The sequence below is a fragment of the Taudactylus pleione genome, unplaced genomic scaffold (assembly GCF_031769625.1).
Source record: "Taudactylus pleione unplaced genomic scaffold, aTauple2 ptg000244l, whole genome shotgun sequence".
Lineage (NCBI taxonomy): Eukaryota > Metazoa > Chordata > Amphibia > Anura > Myobatrachidae > Taudactylus > Taudactylus pleione.
In genome coordinates, this window is record NW_028284646.1 from 10,681,121 (window position 1) to 10,699,518 (window position 18,398).

General features: G+C 43.0%; 1 protein-coding gene across 1 annotated transcript in view; it reads left to right on the plus strand.

The window, feature by feature from the left end:
* Window positions 1–5,547: 5,547 nt before the first annotated feature.
* Window positions 5,548–18,398, plus strand: part of TDRP (testis development related protein) — a 99,539-nt gene continuing 86,688 nt past the window's right edge. The window contains exon 1 of the mRNA XM_088479760.1: window positions 5,548–5,967. Coding sequence (XP_088335886.1) covers window positions 5,890–5,967 — 78 coding nt within the window. The 5' untranslated portion in view covers window positions 5,548–5,889. The remainder of the gene's footprint in view (window positions 5,968–18,398) is intronic.

Below are 18,398 nucleotides of genomic sequence, written 5' to 3' on the forward strand. Positions count from 1 at the left end.
TTAATGACCGAGGTTTTCCCAGGTACGTCAGAGAACAGCACCCTATTTCTAATCAGAAACTCCTTGACCTCTTGTTGTTGAATTGCCGACGGGGTTTTTGCCACTGTCACTTCGGGAACTAAGGGCCCTAGACTTACTGGAGGGTCTCGGACGGCCGTCAGTACCGTTCTATCTTTCCAGGGCTTTAACAGATTTATATGGTATATCTGTTCCGGCTTTCTTTTCCCCGGCTGGTAAACTTTGTAATTGACCTGCCCCACTCTTTCTAAGATTTCAAAGGGCCCTTGCCATTTAGCCAAAAGTTTATTTTCCACAGTGGGAACCAATACTAACACTCTGTCCCCAGGAGCAAAGCTGCGTAACCGAGCATTGCGGTTGTATACCCTCTGCTGTGCCTGTTGAGCCTGTTCCAGGTGCTCTCTCACTATCGGCACTACCGCAGCAATTCTCTTTTGCATTTGAGAAACATACTCAATCACCATTTTGTAAGGACTAGACTGCCCCTCCCATGTCTCTTTGGCAATGTCTAGTAACCCCCTTGGGTGTCTCCCATACAATAAGTCGAAGGGTGAAAACCCGGTGGAGGACTGGGGAACTTCTCTTATGGCCAACAATAAATACGGCAATAAGTAGTCCCAATCCCTACCATCCTTGTCGACCACTTTCCTAAGCATGTGTTTTAACGTCTTGTTAAACCTCTCGACCAGCCCATCGGTTTGGGGGTGATAAACCGAAGTTCTTAACTGTTCGATTTTGAACAGGCGGCATAACTCTTTCATGACTTTGGACATAAACGGTGTACCCTGGTCAGTTAGTATCTCCTTAGGTATACCCAGCCTGCTAAAGACATGAACTAGCTCTCTGGCAATGGTCTTGGTTGACGTATTGCGCAACGGGATCGCTTCCGGGTACCTGGTAGCGTAATCCATTATGACCAGAATATACTGGTGTCCCCTGGCAGACTTCATTAAGGGTCCAACCAAATCCATCGCTATTCTTTCAAACGGCACCTCTATGATAGGCAATGGAACTAGTGGACCCTTAAAATGTGGCCTGGGAGCATGATACTGACACTCAGGGCAGGATGTGCAAAAGTCAGATACCTCTTTATGAAGCCCGGGCCAGAAAAACCTCTGCATTATTCGCTCAGTGGTTTTCTCTACCCCTAGATGGCCTACCGTTATATGACCATGGGCCAGATCCAACACTGTTCTTCTGTAGGCTTTGGGAACTATTAGTTGTTCCACAACATCTTCTCCCTTCTTAGTCACCTGATATAACAAATCCTGACACATTGCCATGTGGGGATAGGACAAAGGACTATCAGGGTCTACGGGTTTACCATCAACTACTTTTACATTCTCCCTGGCTTTTACCAAAGTAGGGTCATTCAACTGCTCGACGGCAAAGACCTCTCTTCTGACCTCTAAATCAGGCAGACGATCACCTGGCCCAACAACACTTCCCACCTCAATGGGAGGCACATCAGTTGGCGGGCCACCGTCAAGTTCCGCATTCTCTAGTTCGCCAACCATAGTAGAAAAAGGGAATAACTCTGACTCAGAAGAAACTCCCTCCTCCACTACATCGACAACCTTCTCAAATGGATCGGGGTTGTTCACCTCTGGAACAAAACAGCTTTCCCACAACTTGCAGAAGTGAGCAAAGTCTCTCCCCAATATTGCATCGTACACCAGACCATGCACCAAACCCACAGAAACTATAGCAGAGCCACATGGTATCTCGATGTTCACCTCGGCCGTAACATAATATCGAGTATCCCCATGTATGCAGGTCACACCAACAGTTTTCCCTGTATGCCTCAAGGGGTTCACCAGCTCAGCTTTTATAAGTGTCACCAAGCTACCAGTCTAACAGTGCCTCTACTCGGTTGCCATCTACAGTGAGTACACACATGTGCTTATCAGTCTCAGCCTGCCGGTCAGCCGTACAAGCTATCTGTGCAAAGAAAGACCCCCTGCGGTAGACATGAGCAGTATCACATTGCATAGGTTCAGTTGTAAGTGAACAATTAGCGGCAATATGGCCGAAGCCACCACATCGGAAACACTGAGTCATATTAATGTCTAGTCGTTTACGGGGCAAGAACCTTCCTGGCCTGGCAGGCCTGTCTCCAGGTTCTACACCCTCAGTCTTAGGTATATTCCACCGCCCAGCACCCTTCTCCCCTGGAACAGTCTTACCAGTGTCTCTGGGAGTTCGCCGGTGCGCCATCGGGGCTCGGTGTGGCATACTCATCAGCTCCTCAGCCGCCACGTACCTCTCCACCAGCTCGACCAACTGGTCCGCGGACTTAGGGTCTGCATGGCTCACCCACTTGCGCAGAGTCACAGGTAATGATCGCAGGTACCGGTCCATCACGACCCTTTCCACGATCTGTGGTCCCGTCAGCGTCTCGGGCTGTAGCCATTTTGAGGACAGATGGACGAGGTCATGCATCTGTGAACGTGGAGGCTTGTCCTTATGGAACTCCCAGCGGTGGACCCGTTGGGCACGAACAAAGGTGGTGACTCCCAAGCGAGTTAGGATCTCCTGTTTTAGTTTTTTATAGTCCTTGGCATCAGCCAGGCATAAGTCGAAATATGCTTTTTGTGGCTCCCCAGACAAAAAAGGTGCCACCAGACTTGCCCACTGCTCCTTGGGCCAACTCTCCCTTTCGGCCGTTCTTTCAAATGCGGCGAGATAGGCCTCCACATCATCGCCCGAAGTCATCTTTTGGAGGAAGTGACTGGCTCGTACGGAGTGAGTGGTGGTGGGAGGACCAGTATTAACATCTCTGGGCCGGGCGACCAGGTGCTGTACCACCTCTCTTATGGCCTGGCGGGTTTCCTCAATGGCGACCTGTTGTTGCCTCTGGGCTGTCTCCAAGGCCAACAGTTGCACCCTGGTGGATTCCTGCTGAGCCCTGGTAGATTCCTGCTGAGCTGCTGTAGCTTCCTGCTGAAGTTTGTTTGTCTCCTGCTGAGCTGCTGTAGCTTGGAGCAAGGCTTTAATAATGTCCTCCATTTTGTCCCGGGGTGTAGGTTGGAAGCTGAACCTTGCCTCTCTGAGCATTGGCTGACGCCTCCTCTATGGGACTCCAAAGACACAGTGTTATTTCCACACTCACAAATTGGGTGTCTGTCCCTTTAATTTTTAAATGGAAAGTTTTCCTCTTGCTGCAACTTCAGTGTGTGTGGGTGCCCGCATTCTCCACCATATTGTGACACAGTTAGGTTAGGGGGTCCCTCTCCTGGGTAGAGGACTCCTTCCTTACACACACACACAGCAGCAGGGAAGCAGCACACCAGTCTGGATGCAAGTACAAGCTGGTCGGCGCCAGTCTTTATTGTACAATGTCAGAAACAAAGAAAACATAAATATAAATCCTAGCCCTGTCGGGGCACTAACTTCACAGGTAGTTCCCTCACTACCAGAACCTGGCAGGGCCTAATGCCCTCGCCAGCAACAAAAGCACAGCACAACACTCACAGTTAGGTATCCAAGTGTCTCTGAGCAAACTCCCTGTCTGCTCTCCCAGGTGAGACAATCAGCCCTAAACAAACTAGGCTTATATTTGCCACTCTCAGGTGGAAAACTAACAATCCTGTTACCAGGCTGCGAGAACCAAAACCTGGAGTGGCCGTAGGTGGAGCCCTCCCTCTCACCCACAACCCCCAGGTCCCAAACCGGCTTTTCAAAAAGCCGAAACTCAAGCCTGCTACACTGCAGACTTTCTCCTGGGGGTTTAAAACACAAAAGACAGGAATCTGGGATAAATGTACCTGCCACAGACCACTTTACCAGTGATCCTATCACACTATCTTAATTTGTGCAGATGCGCAGGATTGCAATCCTGTAGAATTGATAATTAGTAACATAGGGAAAGCACTATTGTGGGATCTCTACCCCAAAGCGGGATGTAGTTATGCCAGTCTCAAACCCGACACTACAATCCCGCAGGGGATTTTACATAGGTGTCGAAATACCGACGCCTATGTTAATCCCAACGCCAGGACCCCGAACCGATCGTCCAGCGCCGGAGGTAAGTAGCGATGTAGCCGGGGATGGGGGGGGTTAGGTTTAGTGACCCCCGGGGGGACTTAGGGATAGGCAACCACCCCCGGGAGGATTAGGCTAGGGGAAGGGGGGTTTGCTTTAGGCACTAGGAGGGGAGGGTTAGGGTGCAGGAGGGGGGTTAGGTTTAGGCACTAACGGGGGGAGGTTAGGCCCTAGGAGGAGAGGTTAGGTTTAGGCACCCCTAAAGGAGGGTTAGGGGGGAAGAGGGGAAAGTTTGATACTTACCTCCGCTGTCGGGATTTCCTCCGCGTCGGGCTAGCGCTGTCGGGATTTGTATACAGCCGCCGGCATTTCAATCCCATTCCCCCAAAGCATCATCACCAATCCCTCATAACACACAAGAAAATTCAGTGACATGATCACTGGTGTTTCATCAGGAATTTCACTAAATCCAGATAATCCCTTTCATGCAGGAAACTTTCATGCATAAAAGAGATTATCTGGATTTAGTGAAATCCAGATCACTCCACTAATATCTGAACTTGTGACAGATATAAGCCTCTGATGCTGCATGTTAATGTATGTTTTAACAGTTCATAGTTAATTCAAAATAAAGTTGTAAAAAACAATTGATAGAACATGATCTAGCTTTTAAAAAAGTACTAACAAACCATATGTGGACTTTAGTTCTACTGTAAATTTCAAATTTTTTCATAAATTGTAATTTGTGAGAAATATATATGTACAATTCATTCTATTCTTCTGTCATTTTATGTTTATAGCACACACATGCACTACTTATATATATATATATATATATATATATATATATATATATATATATGAGAGAGCAGCGCTTAAACATTTTATCTATTAGCAATTATATTCATTACAAATGTATTGCTTTGCAAATGTGTGGGGTACACAAATGCCGCATATGGTATATATTGCAAGAGGGTACCCAAGTGAGAAATGATTGAGAAGCACTATTGTAGTAGGTAATTACTATCCTGCTTTACAGCAGGTATGAAGGAATGTAGCTGTTATGTCAGCCAGTGATGCAGGGGGAGCTGATATCCCAGGTGTCCATTATATTCTCTGTATAAAGCTCTCCTGGCTGCAACACCACCTCCAGCAAAAACATAAAACGGTATTATTCTGGGGTGATGCAGTGCACCTACTTCCACCACGAATACAGTGTTCCTGCCTTACACGTAGCTGTCCCAGTGGTGTGTATATATATATATATATATATATATCATTTTTATTCTCATCGTTATACTGTCATTGTTGTATAGGAAGCCGTTTATGAAGAGACAGGCAATGGGCTCAGTTACATGATGCAGGAGGGAAATAAGACACTGCTCTGCCCTATCTCCTATGCACCCATCCAGGATCGGTTTCCACGTCCTAATTTCCTGACCTCATTTTCTTGCAGTTCTGCGATTGTAATCTCTCACAGTCGCCATTTTTTCAGAGAGAGCCATATAACCTACACAGCAGCATTAGGACCCCAGCACCCCACGTGCTTCTGCCTGTTCCCCTCTACTAGTAATTGTTGCTGCTTCTGTATCTGGTTAGCAGTATCCTCTCTCTCTCCCAATCTGCACCTCCCTCCTGTCCTGCCTATCCCCACCTTCCCCCCTCCTCCTCCTCCTCCTCTCAGTCCCAGCAGCAGTGCACTTCCCCTCCTCCTCTTCAGGATGATTAGTTCCATTAGAGAAGCGGAGCAGGCGCTGGAGGTCTCCTGTTACTAGGATGAAGTTACTGTTGTCTGTATAAAGTGTAACTCTGCCCGTGTGACTGCGCAGACCAGCACTCACCCCACTCTCCCCCCACGCAGGCCGTGGCATCTCTGCACCTGGCGATATGTGGAAACTGAACAAGAGCAAAGTTCTGATAGAAGACTCTCCTGATGAAGAGGTCCAGGTTCAGCCAGAACCCCAGGTAACAACATGCTATTACTATGTTTCTATGCTGGGGCCGGCAACTTAATGGCAATTATTCCCACTAATCAGCCTACTCCTATCCAATGTAATATATATTATTTTCACACGTGTCTTGTACATACAACTATAATATGAAGCTTTTACAATGATTTTCCTAATCTGTACATACACATACAAGATGGTCATGAATAATTGCAGTGTGCATCTAACACGTTTTATGGAATAATCATTATTACATGTCACAAGAGATGTACAGTGGTGCTATATTTATCCTGCTTGTCACGCAGCCAGCCAGCATAGTTCTCTGAATGATTTTCTTGTTGTGTAGTTTACAGTATAAATAGTTGTGTATAGTATTTTGCTAGCAGGAGTGCGTCCCAGAACATGCTTTGGTGTGACGCCTGAGGCACACAGATGATGACTTTCTCAGTGTAGCTTATCTCTGGCTGGCAGCTAAAGTGTTATCATCAGTTGTACTGTGTATCAGCCCCAACAATACCCAGAGGATCTGTGCCACATGGCTATGCTGTTCTGTGGTGCCCGATGTTGTAAACAAAGCAACATCTTCTGCATTAACTCTGCACAGAACATATTGCATATAAGATTTGTTTATTTAGAAATCCCATAGATACATGACTGAGAACAGGGGTGTGTGTGTGTGTGTGTGTGTGTATATGTATATATATATGTACGTTTGTTACTTTAAAGGACGCTGTACACTTGTTTTAAGTAAGCATGATTAAAATGGTTATGTCCCCTTGCAATGACATTTGGAATTAATGAATTTTTGAGAACTACAGTGTGTTAGTTACATGTCCCATTTATTTTCACTTCTTGTCCTCCCTTTACTTTGCTGTCATTTCCTGCCTGTGGCATTGTATGTAAATGAGAGGGTAAGAAGACCTCCTTAGCAGGAATGGATGTACTGTAAATTAAAGGTGGCCCTTGTTACTAGCTTATAAACTACATTAAAATGATGCATTGCTGTATTACTAATGCAAGTTATTAGATAGCATCTTTGTAGATGCATATTAGAGATATCCATAAACAAAATGGAGCTGAGACTAAGTTGGGCACAAGTGAGTGTATCTTGTATGGAAACCATGCTGCACATGCTCTGGTACCGAGCACACACAACTACAGGCAATGCTATGTTGTATGAAACTCCTCGTGCGACTAAGTATAAATGGGCTGTAAACGGAACGTTCTCTTGTAGGTAAGGTTCAGAGAAGAGTGGTTGACAGAATTGTATGTATGTGTAAATGCACATGATTTTTGCAAGAAGGACAGGACATTTCAGGTGTGCACTGATAATGCTAACGACTATAAAAGCCAAGCTTAGGGATTAGTGTGGTCCAGTCGCGGAGATGTGTACAACTCTGCATCTGGTTGAGAATATATATTTAGCTCCATGCATGCAATGCGCAAGTAATTACGGCCGACTTACGTTCAACTGTGCATCAATCCCAGTAAATAGTCTTTTTGACAAAAATGTAAAAGTGTTTTAAATTAAATTTCTGTGGTTTCCTTTTTTTTATTCAACAATCCATCAGGTACACACGTTTTTATTATTATAAAGATGCAGTTTGAATTAATAGTTGTTGGTGTGGTGACAAGGAAGGAGGCGTTGTGGACATGGTAGTTATTTATGAAAGACCCACACTGTGCAGGGTACAGTGGTCTGAGGGATGGGATCCCTACAATAAAGGATTACGGAAAGAGATGTCTTGTTTTAGAAATGATCACAAATGTGGTGTAATTGGCCTAGAAAAATAATATTTTCCATTTCTGATCTGCTAGGAGCGCTTCTATGACTTAACTGTCTTGTAAAACTTCTATTTGATGACCCAAATCAAAATATGACGCTGTCCTTGTCGACATTACCATGCGTGAACAGGATAAGCATACTTGCTGAAATACTCTGAGCTGCTGTGAACATTTGGATGATTGGACTGGGTGTATAACAGAAAGGAAGAATTCAAATTTTGCATGCCATAAAGTGCTCAGACCTTTAACAACTCTATGGACAGCTGCTTTAAAATGTGTTCAGATACAGCATCCAGCACTATCAGATCTAACTAGCAATAGTACCCTAATAACCACATTTTATCTGTGCCTTACATCACTTAGTGCTTAATTGCGGTGCTAAAATTAATAAGGTGTTTCTATAGAAAATGTGAAAACTATAATTTTTGATATCGTTATTACGGATAACAGGCTGTCTGTGCTACACTATGTAGACAAAAGTGATTGAACACTCCTGCGCAAGTGAAATACATACCATTGCACACAAGTTCCAAATGGCCCCCTAATGTGGCGGTTTATACATGAACACTTTTTAGGGAGGCCCATGCACGTGGTTCTACGGAAACAACAAATGTTTTTATCAGGGCGACAATGCCACCTGTCATGTTTCCAGGGCGACACTGGACTGGTATACAGAAGATTCGGTAACGCGGATGGTCTGACTCAGAGTCCAGATCTTAACTCCATTGATAACCTCTGGGACGAATTGGAGCGACGGGTACGTTCTAGGCTAACTCAACCTTCTTGAGTGTCACTGTACTTAAGGCGGAATGGCAAAAACATACCACCTGCTGTTGTCCTGGAGCTTGTGGACAGTCTTCCAAGAAGGGTGTCTGCAGTAATCCCTGCACGTGGTGGACCTACAAAGGGAATCGGTATGTAACACCGCCGGCCGCATGGCCGGCAGTTCGAATCCCGGCAGCGTCAGGCCGACAGAGGAAGAGATCCCGGCAGCCCGACAGCGCTGGAAATCCTGATTGTCCCCAGGAAGTACTACCTAACCTACCCCCCTAACCCTCCTTTTCAAGTGCCTAAACCTAAGTCCCCCGGGGGGGTGCCTAACCCTGACCCCCCTTCCCTCTATCCTAACCCTAACCCTTCAAGGGGGGGTGCCTAACCTGAAGTCCCCCACGGGAGCCCTAAACCTAACCCCCGCCCCCCCCCCCCCCCCGCGCGGCTGTCCACTCGCGGCGCCCAGCATCCCTTCGATCGGGATGCCGGGTGCCGGTCTCCCGGCGTAGGGGTAATGACAGGCGTCTAGATTTTAGATGCCTGTCATTCAACCCTAGCCGGGATTGAGGAGTCGGGAAGCCGACGGTCGGTATTGCGGCAGCCGGCATCCTAAACGTATACCCTACAAAGTACTGACATCCATAAAATCTCATTGATCTATTTGCTGTTAGTGACCGATCACTTTTGTCTACATAGTGATTAATATTGAACTTTAACGGTGGCTACAAATGAGGTTTGTTTAAAGTAAACAATTCCTCTACAGTCTACTAAGTACATTTTTATATGCATCCTTATTTTATTTATTTGACCACGTGATAAGAGACGTTTAGTGCTTCAAGCTTAGGGGGTCATTCAGACCCACTCGCAAGCGGCAGTACGCTCGCAAGTGGGTCGATGTTCCCCACTGCGCATGCGCACGACGGAGGGAGCTCCGTCGTGCGCATGCGCGAGACCCGGACTGCGACAGCCAAGCTGTCGCTCCGGGTCTCGCACCAAAGGGGGCGTGCTGTCGATGGTGACTGACAGCACGCCCCTTTGGTGGGCGTGCCGGGGGCGTGCCTGCCAGACGGAGGCGTTCCCATGGTGATGTCAGTGGGAGTGATTTTTGCTCTGATAGAGCCAAAATCACTCCAGGGCTTGTGGCTGGGAAACCCTACCGCAGGGTTTCCATCGCAAGTCCGATGGTCATGATGGTCAAGACCATCGCAACCATCTTTTTGGACGCTCGTATATGCTGTGGGTGGTGACCCACAGCTATACGAGCGTCCAGGAGGACGCTCCATTTTAATGGAGGAGGGCCCTGATTCAGAGCGAGCGCTTTGGTCAGAGTGTCCGACTCTGAATCAGGCCCTTAATCCCCAAACACATGAACACAGTTTCTCTGAAAAGTACAAGAATCCCTGCATAGTCTTCTATACATGCACATAGATCAACCTTCATTGCAGCATTAATTAACTAGATCAATTGAGCATCTTTTCTATTGAACCCTGTAGTATGTTATAACATATTGTATTACTTGAGTTCTGTGAGACACAGAAATTTCAATAGGCAGCTTCATTCCTACAGAAGTTTCATCCTTTACATCACCTACCAGGTTTTGAAATTAGTTTGGTATAAGAGGTAGATATGGATATAAATGGCAATAAACCTAGAAATAAGCAAGTGCTTAGCAAAACAAAAAATTCTTTAAAATAATGTATTTTGTTAGTATTTGCGCAATGAAATGTCTGCAGCATTTGAAGATGTAAAGTCACATGGTTTTAGTATTGCTAAATTTGGCTCTTGGGTCCCCTCCCGCAGGCCTAATAGGACGTTGGAGTAGTGCCGGTTCCAGTTCAGATTCCATGTGGTTATTCTAAAAGTTCAGTCACATTTCTGCACTGCAGTGAAAGATTTGGGACCATGATACAGAGACACCACTTTTCTAGACGGTTATTTATTTTGTAACTTATCATTCATAACAACCACAAAGGAAGCTGAACCAGGACCACCCTATTTCCTAGCAGGTCCCTTTTTATTTTACTAGTTTTGCTGTTTACTTTTCCTTCCGATCTTTTCTGTATTTATGGTCAGTGCTATATTTCTGGAAGAATAGGTACAGGAACGCCAGGTCTGGGGGAGAAGGAAAAAAAAACATGATAGATATTATTAAGTAAAGTTGGCATGCAAAAGGGACTTTAAAATAAAACATATTTTATGGAAAATACATTTTGACCCAGGACAGGTTCAGGAACGCAGTTTCTGATTGTTCTAGTTAATGAGAGGTTCCTGGTGAAAAATAGCAATAGCACTGTTTACTGTTATTGTGCCCCGGGGATGCTGCCTTTATCTAAAGTAACCATAAGGAGACTGAGAAGTGAAGAACCTCCAGAGCTGTAGCACAAGCCATAGGTATTCCATCTAATCTTCTACAATGAAATATGCCATGTTGTATCAAAATAAATAATACGTCACATTGCCTCTGCTACCACCTGTCAGATTGCCGCTGATTGGAAGCAATCTGCTTCCCCCATCTCTGCACTCACTTATCCCGTATCTGTACCGTACGTAACACATAATAACCAGTATTATTAATAATTCCTCTAAATCATTCAGTAAAGTCTAGGGCCCCTAGTTCGCCTCACTCCATTTGCCCCTTCTCAATTTGAAATAGGATAATTTGCCTTCTCTTCTCCCTTCTTATCAATTTTTTTTCTTTGTTTTAGTCTGGTGTCCGTCCAGGTATTTCTCCTCTTTCCTCTACTTTCTTTGTTTCTTACTCTCCTTTTCCTCACTACAGTCTCCCACGCAGCCACTCCTCTACCTCCCCCCCCCCCCCTTTTTAATAGTAAATGTGGTCATTATGTGATATATAACTTTTTGATAGGTATTGACTTTGTTCTGTTTATAATGCTCATTGAGGACTGTATGAGGACCGCCTCATATATTAGAATTTATATGCCTTGTTGCACCTATCACAAGATGCATGTAGGTTAGCACCAGTAGCATATGCTCCAGGTTTACATTAGGCATTTGTTACGATATGCAGTGACTAAAACAACAATTGCTATGTCAGTTATGATATCAGCATGGTCAAAATCTCGTCATCTGGATAATGTTAACATGGACAGAATGTCCATAGTGAAAATGTTGACCTTAGCATTCGCTATAGGTGTTAGTGTTGTTTTTAGCATAAAGCCTAACCTGGAATAGACGTCGTCAACATTTTATCAGTGTCTACATGTTTTCTGCTGACAAAATATATATGAATATTGACATGGTGAGCATAATACACCGAACCTATACATCACATATAGGCATGCTTTTAACGATTTGTATGATTGTGAAAAAAAAGATTCGCTACTAGGCACCATTTCTTGGCTAAAAAACTGAATAGCTACAACCTTTGTAATGTAGTAGTGCAACCAAAAATACAAATTGTTTCATAAATGACACTAAAGTTATAAATTATTTGTGTTATGTAACATGTCAACCATGTTCTATGTATTGTTTCTTTTCTCGTATTTTGTACTACTTCAGTTTCCTCCCACAGTCCAAAAACAAACTACTAGGTTAATTGGCTCCTGACCTTATGTGTATGAGTGTGTAAGGAATTTAGGGGGTGATTCAGTTTAGGACCGAATTGGAGAACTGCACGCAAGCAGCTTTGCAATTCCGTGCTTTTTAATATGCAAATGCAGCAGCAGGTGTATGACACCCCCTGCTGCATTTGCAATCCCATCACTGCAACGACCATTGGTTGCGATGGTGGACGGTTCCGGGCACCAGCCAGCTGAGTAAGCCTCAGCTTACTCAGTCTGGCCAACTTGCAAGGCCAGGAAACTGCATCTGTGGACGCAGCCCCTGGCCTTGCAACTCCCGGAAAACAGGGCTGTCATGCCCCATTTCTGGTTACGCCAGCCATCCCCATACCGCCCCTGCTTGTCAATCGGGCAGAGGCATTGCAGGGGCTGCGTATGATCACGCAGGTCCCGTTCTGCACATTCACCGAACAGGTCCTGCGCACGCGCAGATTCTCGATAATCACCAATCTGCGTTCAGCATTGCACATACAGATGTGTCCTCATACATTCAGCCTATTTAAACAGCCCTTCTAGTTGTGCCATGCCTCGACATGACTCTGTAGCGCCGAGCGTCTTTTCGTGTAAACTTTTTAACCTTCACATGTGTCATATTCGCACAGTGATGCGAATAGTTAGCACAAACTTATGCTGATTAAAATGATATGCAGCATGCCTTTAATTCTGGGAGCGACTGCGGGTGTATCTGCATGTGAAATGCTACGTTATACTGTCAACGGCTGCAACACTGTAACATAACGTTTCGCATGGAGATACACCCGCAGTCGCACACAGAACATAGGCATGCTGCATATCATTTTAATCAACAGAAACTGTTTGTGCATTTGAAGGTAAAACGTTGCACGAAAAGATGCTCGGCGCTACTGAGTCACACGGAGCTCCCACGTTGTGTAGTGCGACTTGTAGCGCACATACAGATGTGGACACATCTGTATGTGCAATGCTGAATTAGCCCCTTAGACTGTAAGCTCATTGGTGCACAAAATGATGAGAATTATTCACTATATCTGTAAAGCGTTGTATAATATGGTGATGCTATCTAAATAAACTTTAGTATACTGTAAATAGACTTCATTTTATATTAATTAGTGTTTGTGTATGAGCAGAGGTGCTTTTTTTTTTTTTTTTTGTAACTTGAAATTTTTTTATTAAACCTTTTGAAATGACAATCAGATACATCAACCAGAAGTCACAAATATACTGTATGTGTGTGTAATAATATATATATTATACACAAATACAAAAAAATTATAAACAACAATAGACAATCTTCATATCAATTACAACAACAATACAGTATGAAAAAATGTATTAAAATTACAAAGGGGAGAAAAGGGGTCAGGGGTACAATCCTGAATCATCTTATAATAAGTACAAAATCCCATATATTTCTGTAAATAAAATCTAAATCAAAAATCTCTGTCTTTATAAAATTGCCTTCCTGACTTCGAAACTACTTACAGGTAGAATAGTATTCAAACCACAATCGCCACTTGGTTCATGGGGAGGTAATAGATGTGGAGTATTTTAAACCAATGGTCTCCATGTCATAACTCCTTTGAACATATCCTACAATCTTAGAAAGGGACAGGGGATGAGAGTTTTTCCAAAGTTGAGCTATGGTTGATATAGTAGCAATAATGATATGTCCTGTGACATATCTACAATGGGTTTGGAGAGACGGCGGATAATGATGATGAAGAATTTCAGGTCGTAGTGGTAACTTAATACCAGTTACTGTATCTATAAGATCGACTACATCATGCCAGAGCCTTTGAATTTTTGGGCAAGACCAAAAAATATGAAGGAGAGTGCCTACCTCTCCACATTGTCTCCAGCAGAGTTGAGAAGTATTCGGCCAAAATTTACACAAATGTTCAGGAGTAAGATAAATCCTCTGTACTAATTTAACCAGCATTTCTGAATGATTAACACATTGAGACATTTAAAAAATATTTTGAAAGATCTTGTCCCACTCTTGATCAGAAAGGGAAATATGTAAATCCTCTTCCCATTTAGCTTGGATTGACAACCTATCTCTTTCGCCCGGAGCTAAAAGAATCTTATACCATACAGAAATAGCACCTTTCAGGGAAGGGGTATGTAAAATGGAAAGAATAGAGGAGAAGGACTGATGTGGAGCCAAGTCCTTTATAAAAAGTGATTGGAGGAAATGACGGACACGCAAGTATTTATAAAAGTCGTGGGTAGGGACACCATATTGTGACTGGAGTTGTGAAAAAGTCTTGACACCAGTATCATCCAAAAGATTTAGACATGCCTAGATCCAACCAGAGAGACAGGGACAGGTCTGGAATAAGTTTAGATACCGTTTTTAGAGATAAATGGGCTGATGGAAGTTTAATAATTCCTGTAATATCAAGCAACTTATCCCAAACTCGTAGAGAATCTAAAGTGCTTCTTAGTAGAGATCTCGATACCGGCCTATGTCCAGTGTCCAACCAGAGGAGATCCTCTAAAGGGATGTCAACAGATTGAGAACGTTCAATATCCACCCAGGGTTTAGGAGAATCGAGAACAAGCCAATAAGATAATTGCGCCAGCAAGCTGGCAAATTGGTAAAATTCCAGGTTGGATGCAGCAAGACCACCTCTAAGTTTGTATGAGCGGAGGTGCTTTTAATGCGTACAATTGAAAACCAGCAAAAATCTGTTTACTTTAAATTTAAAACTATATATTTGGTCATGTGGAATGTTAGCAGATAAGGCTGGGACTCTGGATTTTAGCCATTATCATTTTTATTTTTTAACTTTTCAACTTGGCCATTCAAAACATTTCTTGAAAGCTTGCCACATTTCGTTCTGTTTAATAAATACTTCAAGGCTCTTCTGATTTATACCTGACCACAATATCTACAAGTATTCACAATCTATATTTTAGTTTATTTCTTTATTAATTTATACTATATAACCTTTCTCCTGTGCGGATTATTTCTGCAAATACTTCTTTGTAAATATATTACTTTTATCGCCTACAGTTGCAGCTCTTCGTCACTAGCATTTGTTAACTTTTAAGACATGTTAATGTAGATTCTATATATTAATATAACTTGCTCTGTATATATCCACTTTTGCAATTCAGTTCAGAGAAATTTTGGCTATCTGCTGTCAGAATGTTGAGACAACGCTCGTAATGGTGGCACATCATAACTGCATCAGTATAATGACTGATGTAGGACTACCTTAAGTATCGGCGATGTGCGTTGCTGCCCATATTCACCCAATATCGCTCTGAATTGATTTACCCCGGTGAATGTTAGGGAATCTTGTACCTGAAAGCCAAAATTTTGGTCTTTCTTCTCCTTATTCTAACATCAGTATGCTAATCAGATGTATTCAAAGAAAATTCAGTTCTTTCATATTGGAACCTATATATTCAAGAATTTGATAGTGGGTATTTGATCATAGCTGTTAATTAGCTGGTGAATAACTAATCACCATCAGTTATATCCACTGCTGACTAAAATTTGAGAGCTACATAATACAGGGTGTTCAGAGAGTTACGCAACTGTATGGGGAAACTATTTATTTCACAGTAAGTGCTGGAAGTGGCTGCTGTTCTATGCTTCACATAAATGGTTCCAAATGGTTCTTGAACACCCTTTGCAATGTTTCCCGGGAAATTGCATCAACACAGTTCTGAATGTTTGCTTGCAATTAATGGCTGTATGGGCTGTGGCATTGTCCTGCGGAAACCACGTGTTCTGCAATCTCTCTGCCGGCAACGTGTTGACAAATCCTTGTATCGTCGCTTTTCCTCATTTAACACCTTCGGATGACCACTTCTAGCTGCTTCTGCAACATTCCCTGTCTTCTGAAACTTGTCTTACAGCCGCTTGATGGAGGGTTTGTTTGGAGCAACTGTTCCGTACTATTCTGTGATGGTCTTCTGCTTCCGAGCATTACTGCCAGAGTAGATGTACTGCGTGAAAATTAATATACACTGCTGCCATATGTCCCACTTGGGTCCTCCTTTTCTGGCTTTCAAAGTTCTTCACCACCTGGGAAAGAAGAAAACAATTACATTCATTTCCCTATACGGTTGCGTAACTTTTTGAACACCCTGTAGTAGTTCAATTGTGAAAAATTGTGATCTTCATAAAAGTAGTTCAAAATGCTCGAAAACATTTGCATATATTCCTTTAATAGCCGCAGAGAGCTAGGACTAGTAAATGCATTTTATTCTATTGTAAGTGATGTAACATATCACATCGACAGTTTCCCAACTAAAGTCCAGATCTGTAATACCCCTTTCTCACACACGCATAAAAACATGTGTTTTTTATTTTCCTGTGCACGGGCATCGACCCAGATCTTGGCTATATGTTATCAGAAATTACCCAGGTCGGTGTCCAGGGTCCGCAATCCTGCAATTGACCAGCTGTGTACCCAGCTAGAATTAGGCTGGGTACACACTAGGACAACGGATCGGTCAGTACCGCTCTTCTGTCAGAGTGGCCGATTGGTAAGCGATACACACTTGCCAACCAGGCTATGATGTGTCTGGCTGACATCACAACTGGGCAGATATTTGAATTTACCCTTCCAATTGAGATGTCTGTGTCGGCTGTCCTTGCCACAATTGTACAGATGGTCGGCGGGTTGTCCGTACACACATACTGATGCTCCAATATATCTTTCAGATATATCAGGATCGGCTGTGCCGCAGGGCCAGCCTGATATGTCTGTGAACAATGTCATTCACAGACATATTGGGTGTACACTACTGCCGATGCATTCAATTGATATATCAAAAAGTGTGTACTTAGCGTAAGGGTGGTAGGCAGATACAAAAAGAAAAAAAGCCTAAGGGATACACTGGAAGATGGGGAGGTATCTTTAATGGGTGCAGGATGATGCTCACCTATCGCATAGGTGTAATGGGCTATTCCCTATATTCCCTATAATTTAACTTACGAACCTATGTTGAAAACTTAAAAGATACACAGCTACAGATTTCTTTTTTTAAAGTGTGACATATGGGACACTAGAGAAAGATGCACTAGAAAGTGAGAAAATCCAGAGGATACCGAAGAGGTCACTTTTGGGTTTCTTGCTTGAGTCAAAAAGTGTGATCGCTACTGACAAGTATGATACTATATTACCTGCTTATATGAAACATGACTCACAAGTTGTCACAAAATTGCTGGCTCCTCATTTTTGATCCTGGTTTAAAGCTTGTGGGGAAACTTTTTCAGACCTCTGTTATCTGCTGAATGATGCTGCTTAAAATATTAAGGTTGAATGGAGCCATATGTAGTATACTGATTTTGGTGCCCTCCCACACTCCATTTGGAAAAAAATGATCTAGGCACTAGATGAGGGCCTTGGTTGCTCAATGGATGATCTGGCTGTATTACAGATTACACTACCCTTAATGTCTTTTTCTCCTGTGGGCAGGAAGCCTAGAAGTTACTCCAGCTAAACCCACACGATAGACTCACATTATTTTCTTCATATTTACATAGCACTACACTAAGGCCTATGAAACTGTATTACACAGCTCAAAGCCTATATATTGTACGTGTTATGTGAAAGTCGCCTTGTCGAGCTTTCCATTAAGTTATATGCTACACAGACCCACTATGAAAGAAGCACTACCCTTGTCTAATCTAGCATTTATTTATTTTAGTCTCATTTGTGCTGACTGAGTTCTATTATGAAAGATCTTTATATCTATCCTTCTCCAGCTGCAACATTACTTGACAAATAAAATACAGGCTTGGATGGAATAACTACATGGAATGAAATGAAATCAAATAAATGGACAGAAAACACACATGAAATTTCATGAATGAGATTTACAGCTGACTCTCTTACTGCATCCTCAGTGGCTTTACAGATCTCTGTCCTATACACACCTTCTCAGATGCACTATTGGATGCGTGTATGAGGAGATATCCAAGCTTTACCTCATTTTCCCCACAGGACACAATTAGCATTATTTAGTTCCTTCCAAACTGCACCACACACTAAAGCAGTGATTCGCATACATTTTTGTGCCATAACACACCGAAGAGTGATATCCACATATACGTGACACTAAATTTTATAGATATAGGGCCATATTCAATTAGAAGCGAAAAGTCCATTAAAGACGATAATTTATCGCCGATTACGTAATTTTTGCCACAATTTTCACTTATCCTCATATTCAATTTGCAAACTCCTCATTATTTGCTGGAAAAAACACAAACCTACAGTAATTAATAAATAAGTACACAAAGTAAAAGTTGAATGGAAGATTGTAAACATTACATATAATACTATAACCGTATATTACCATTTTA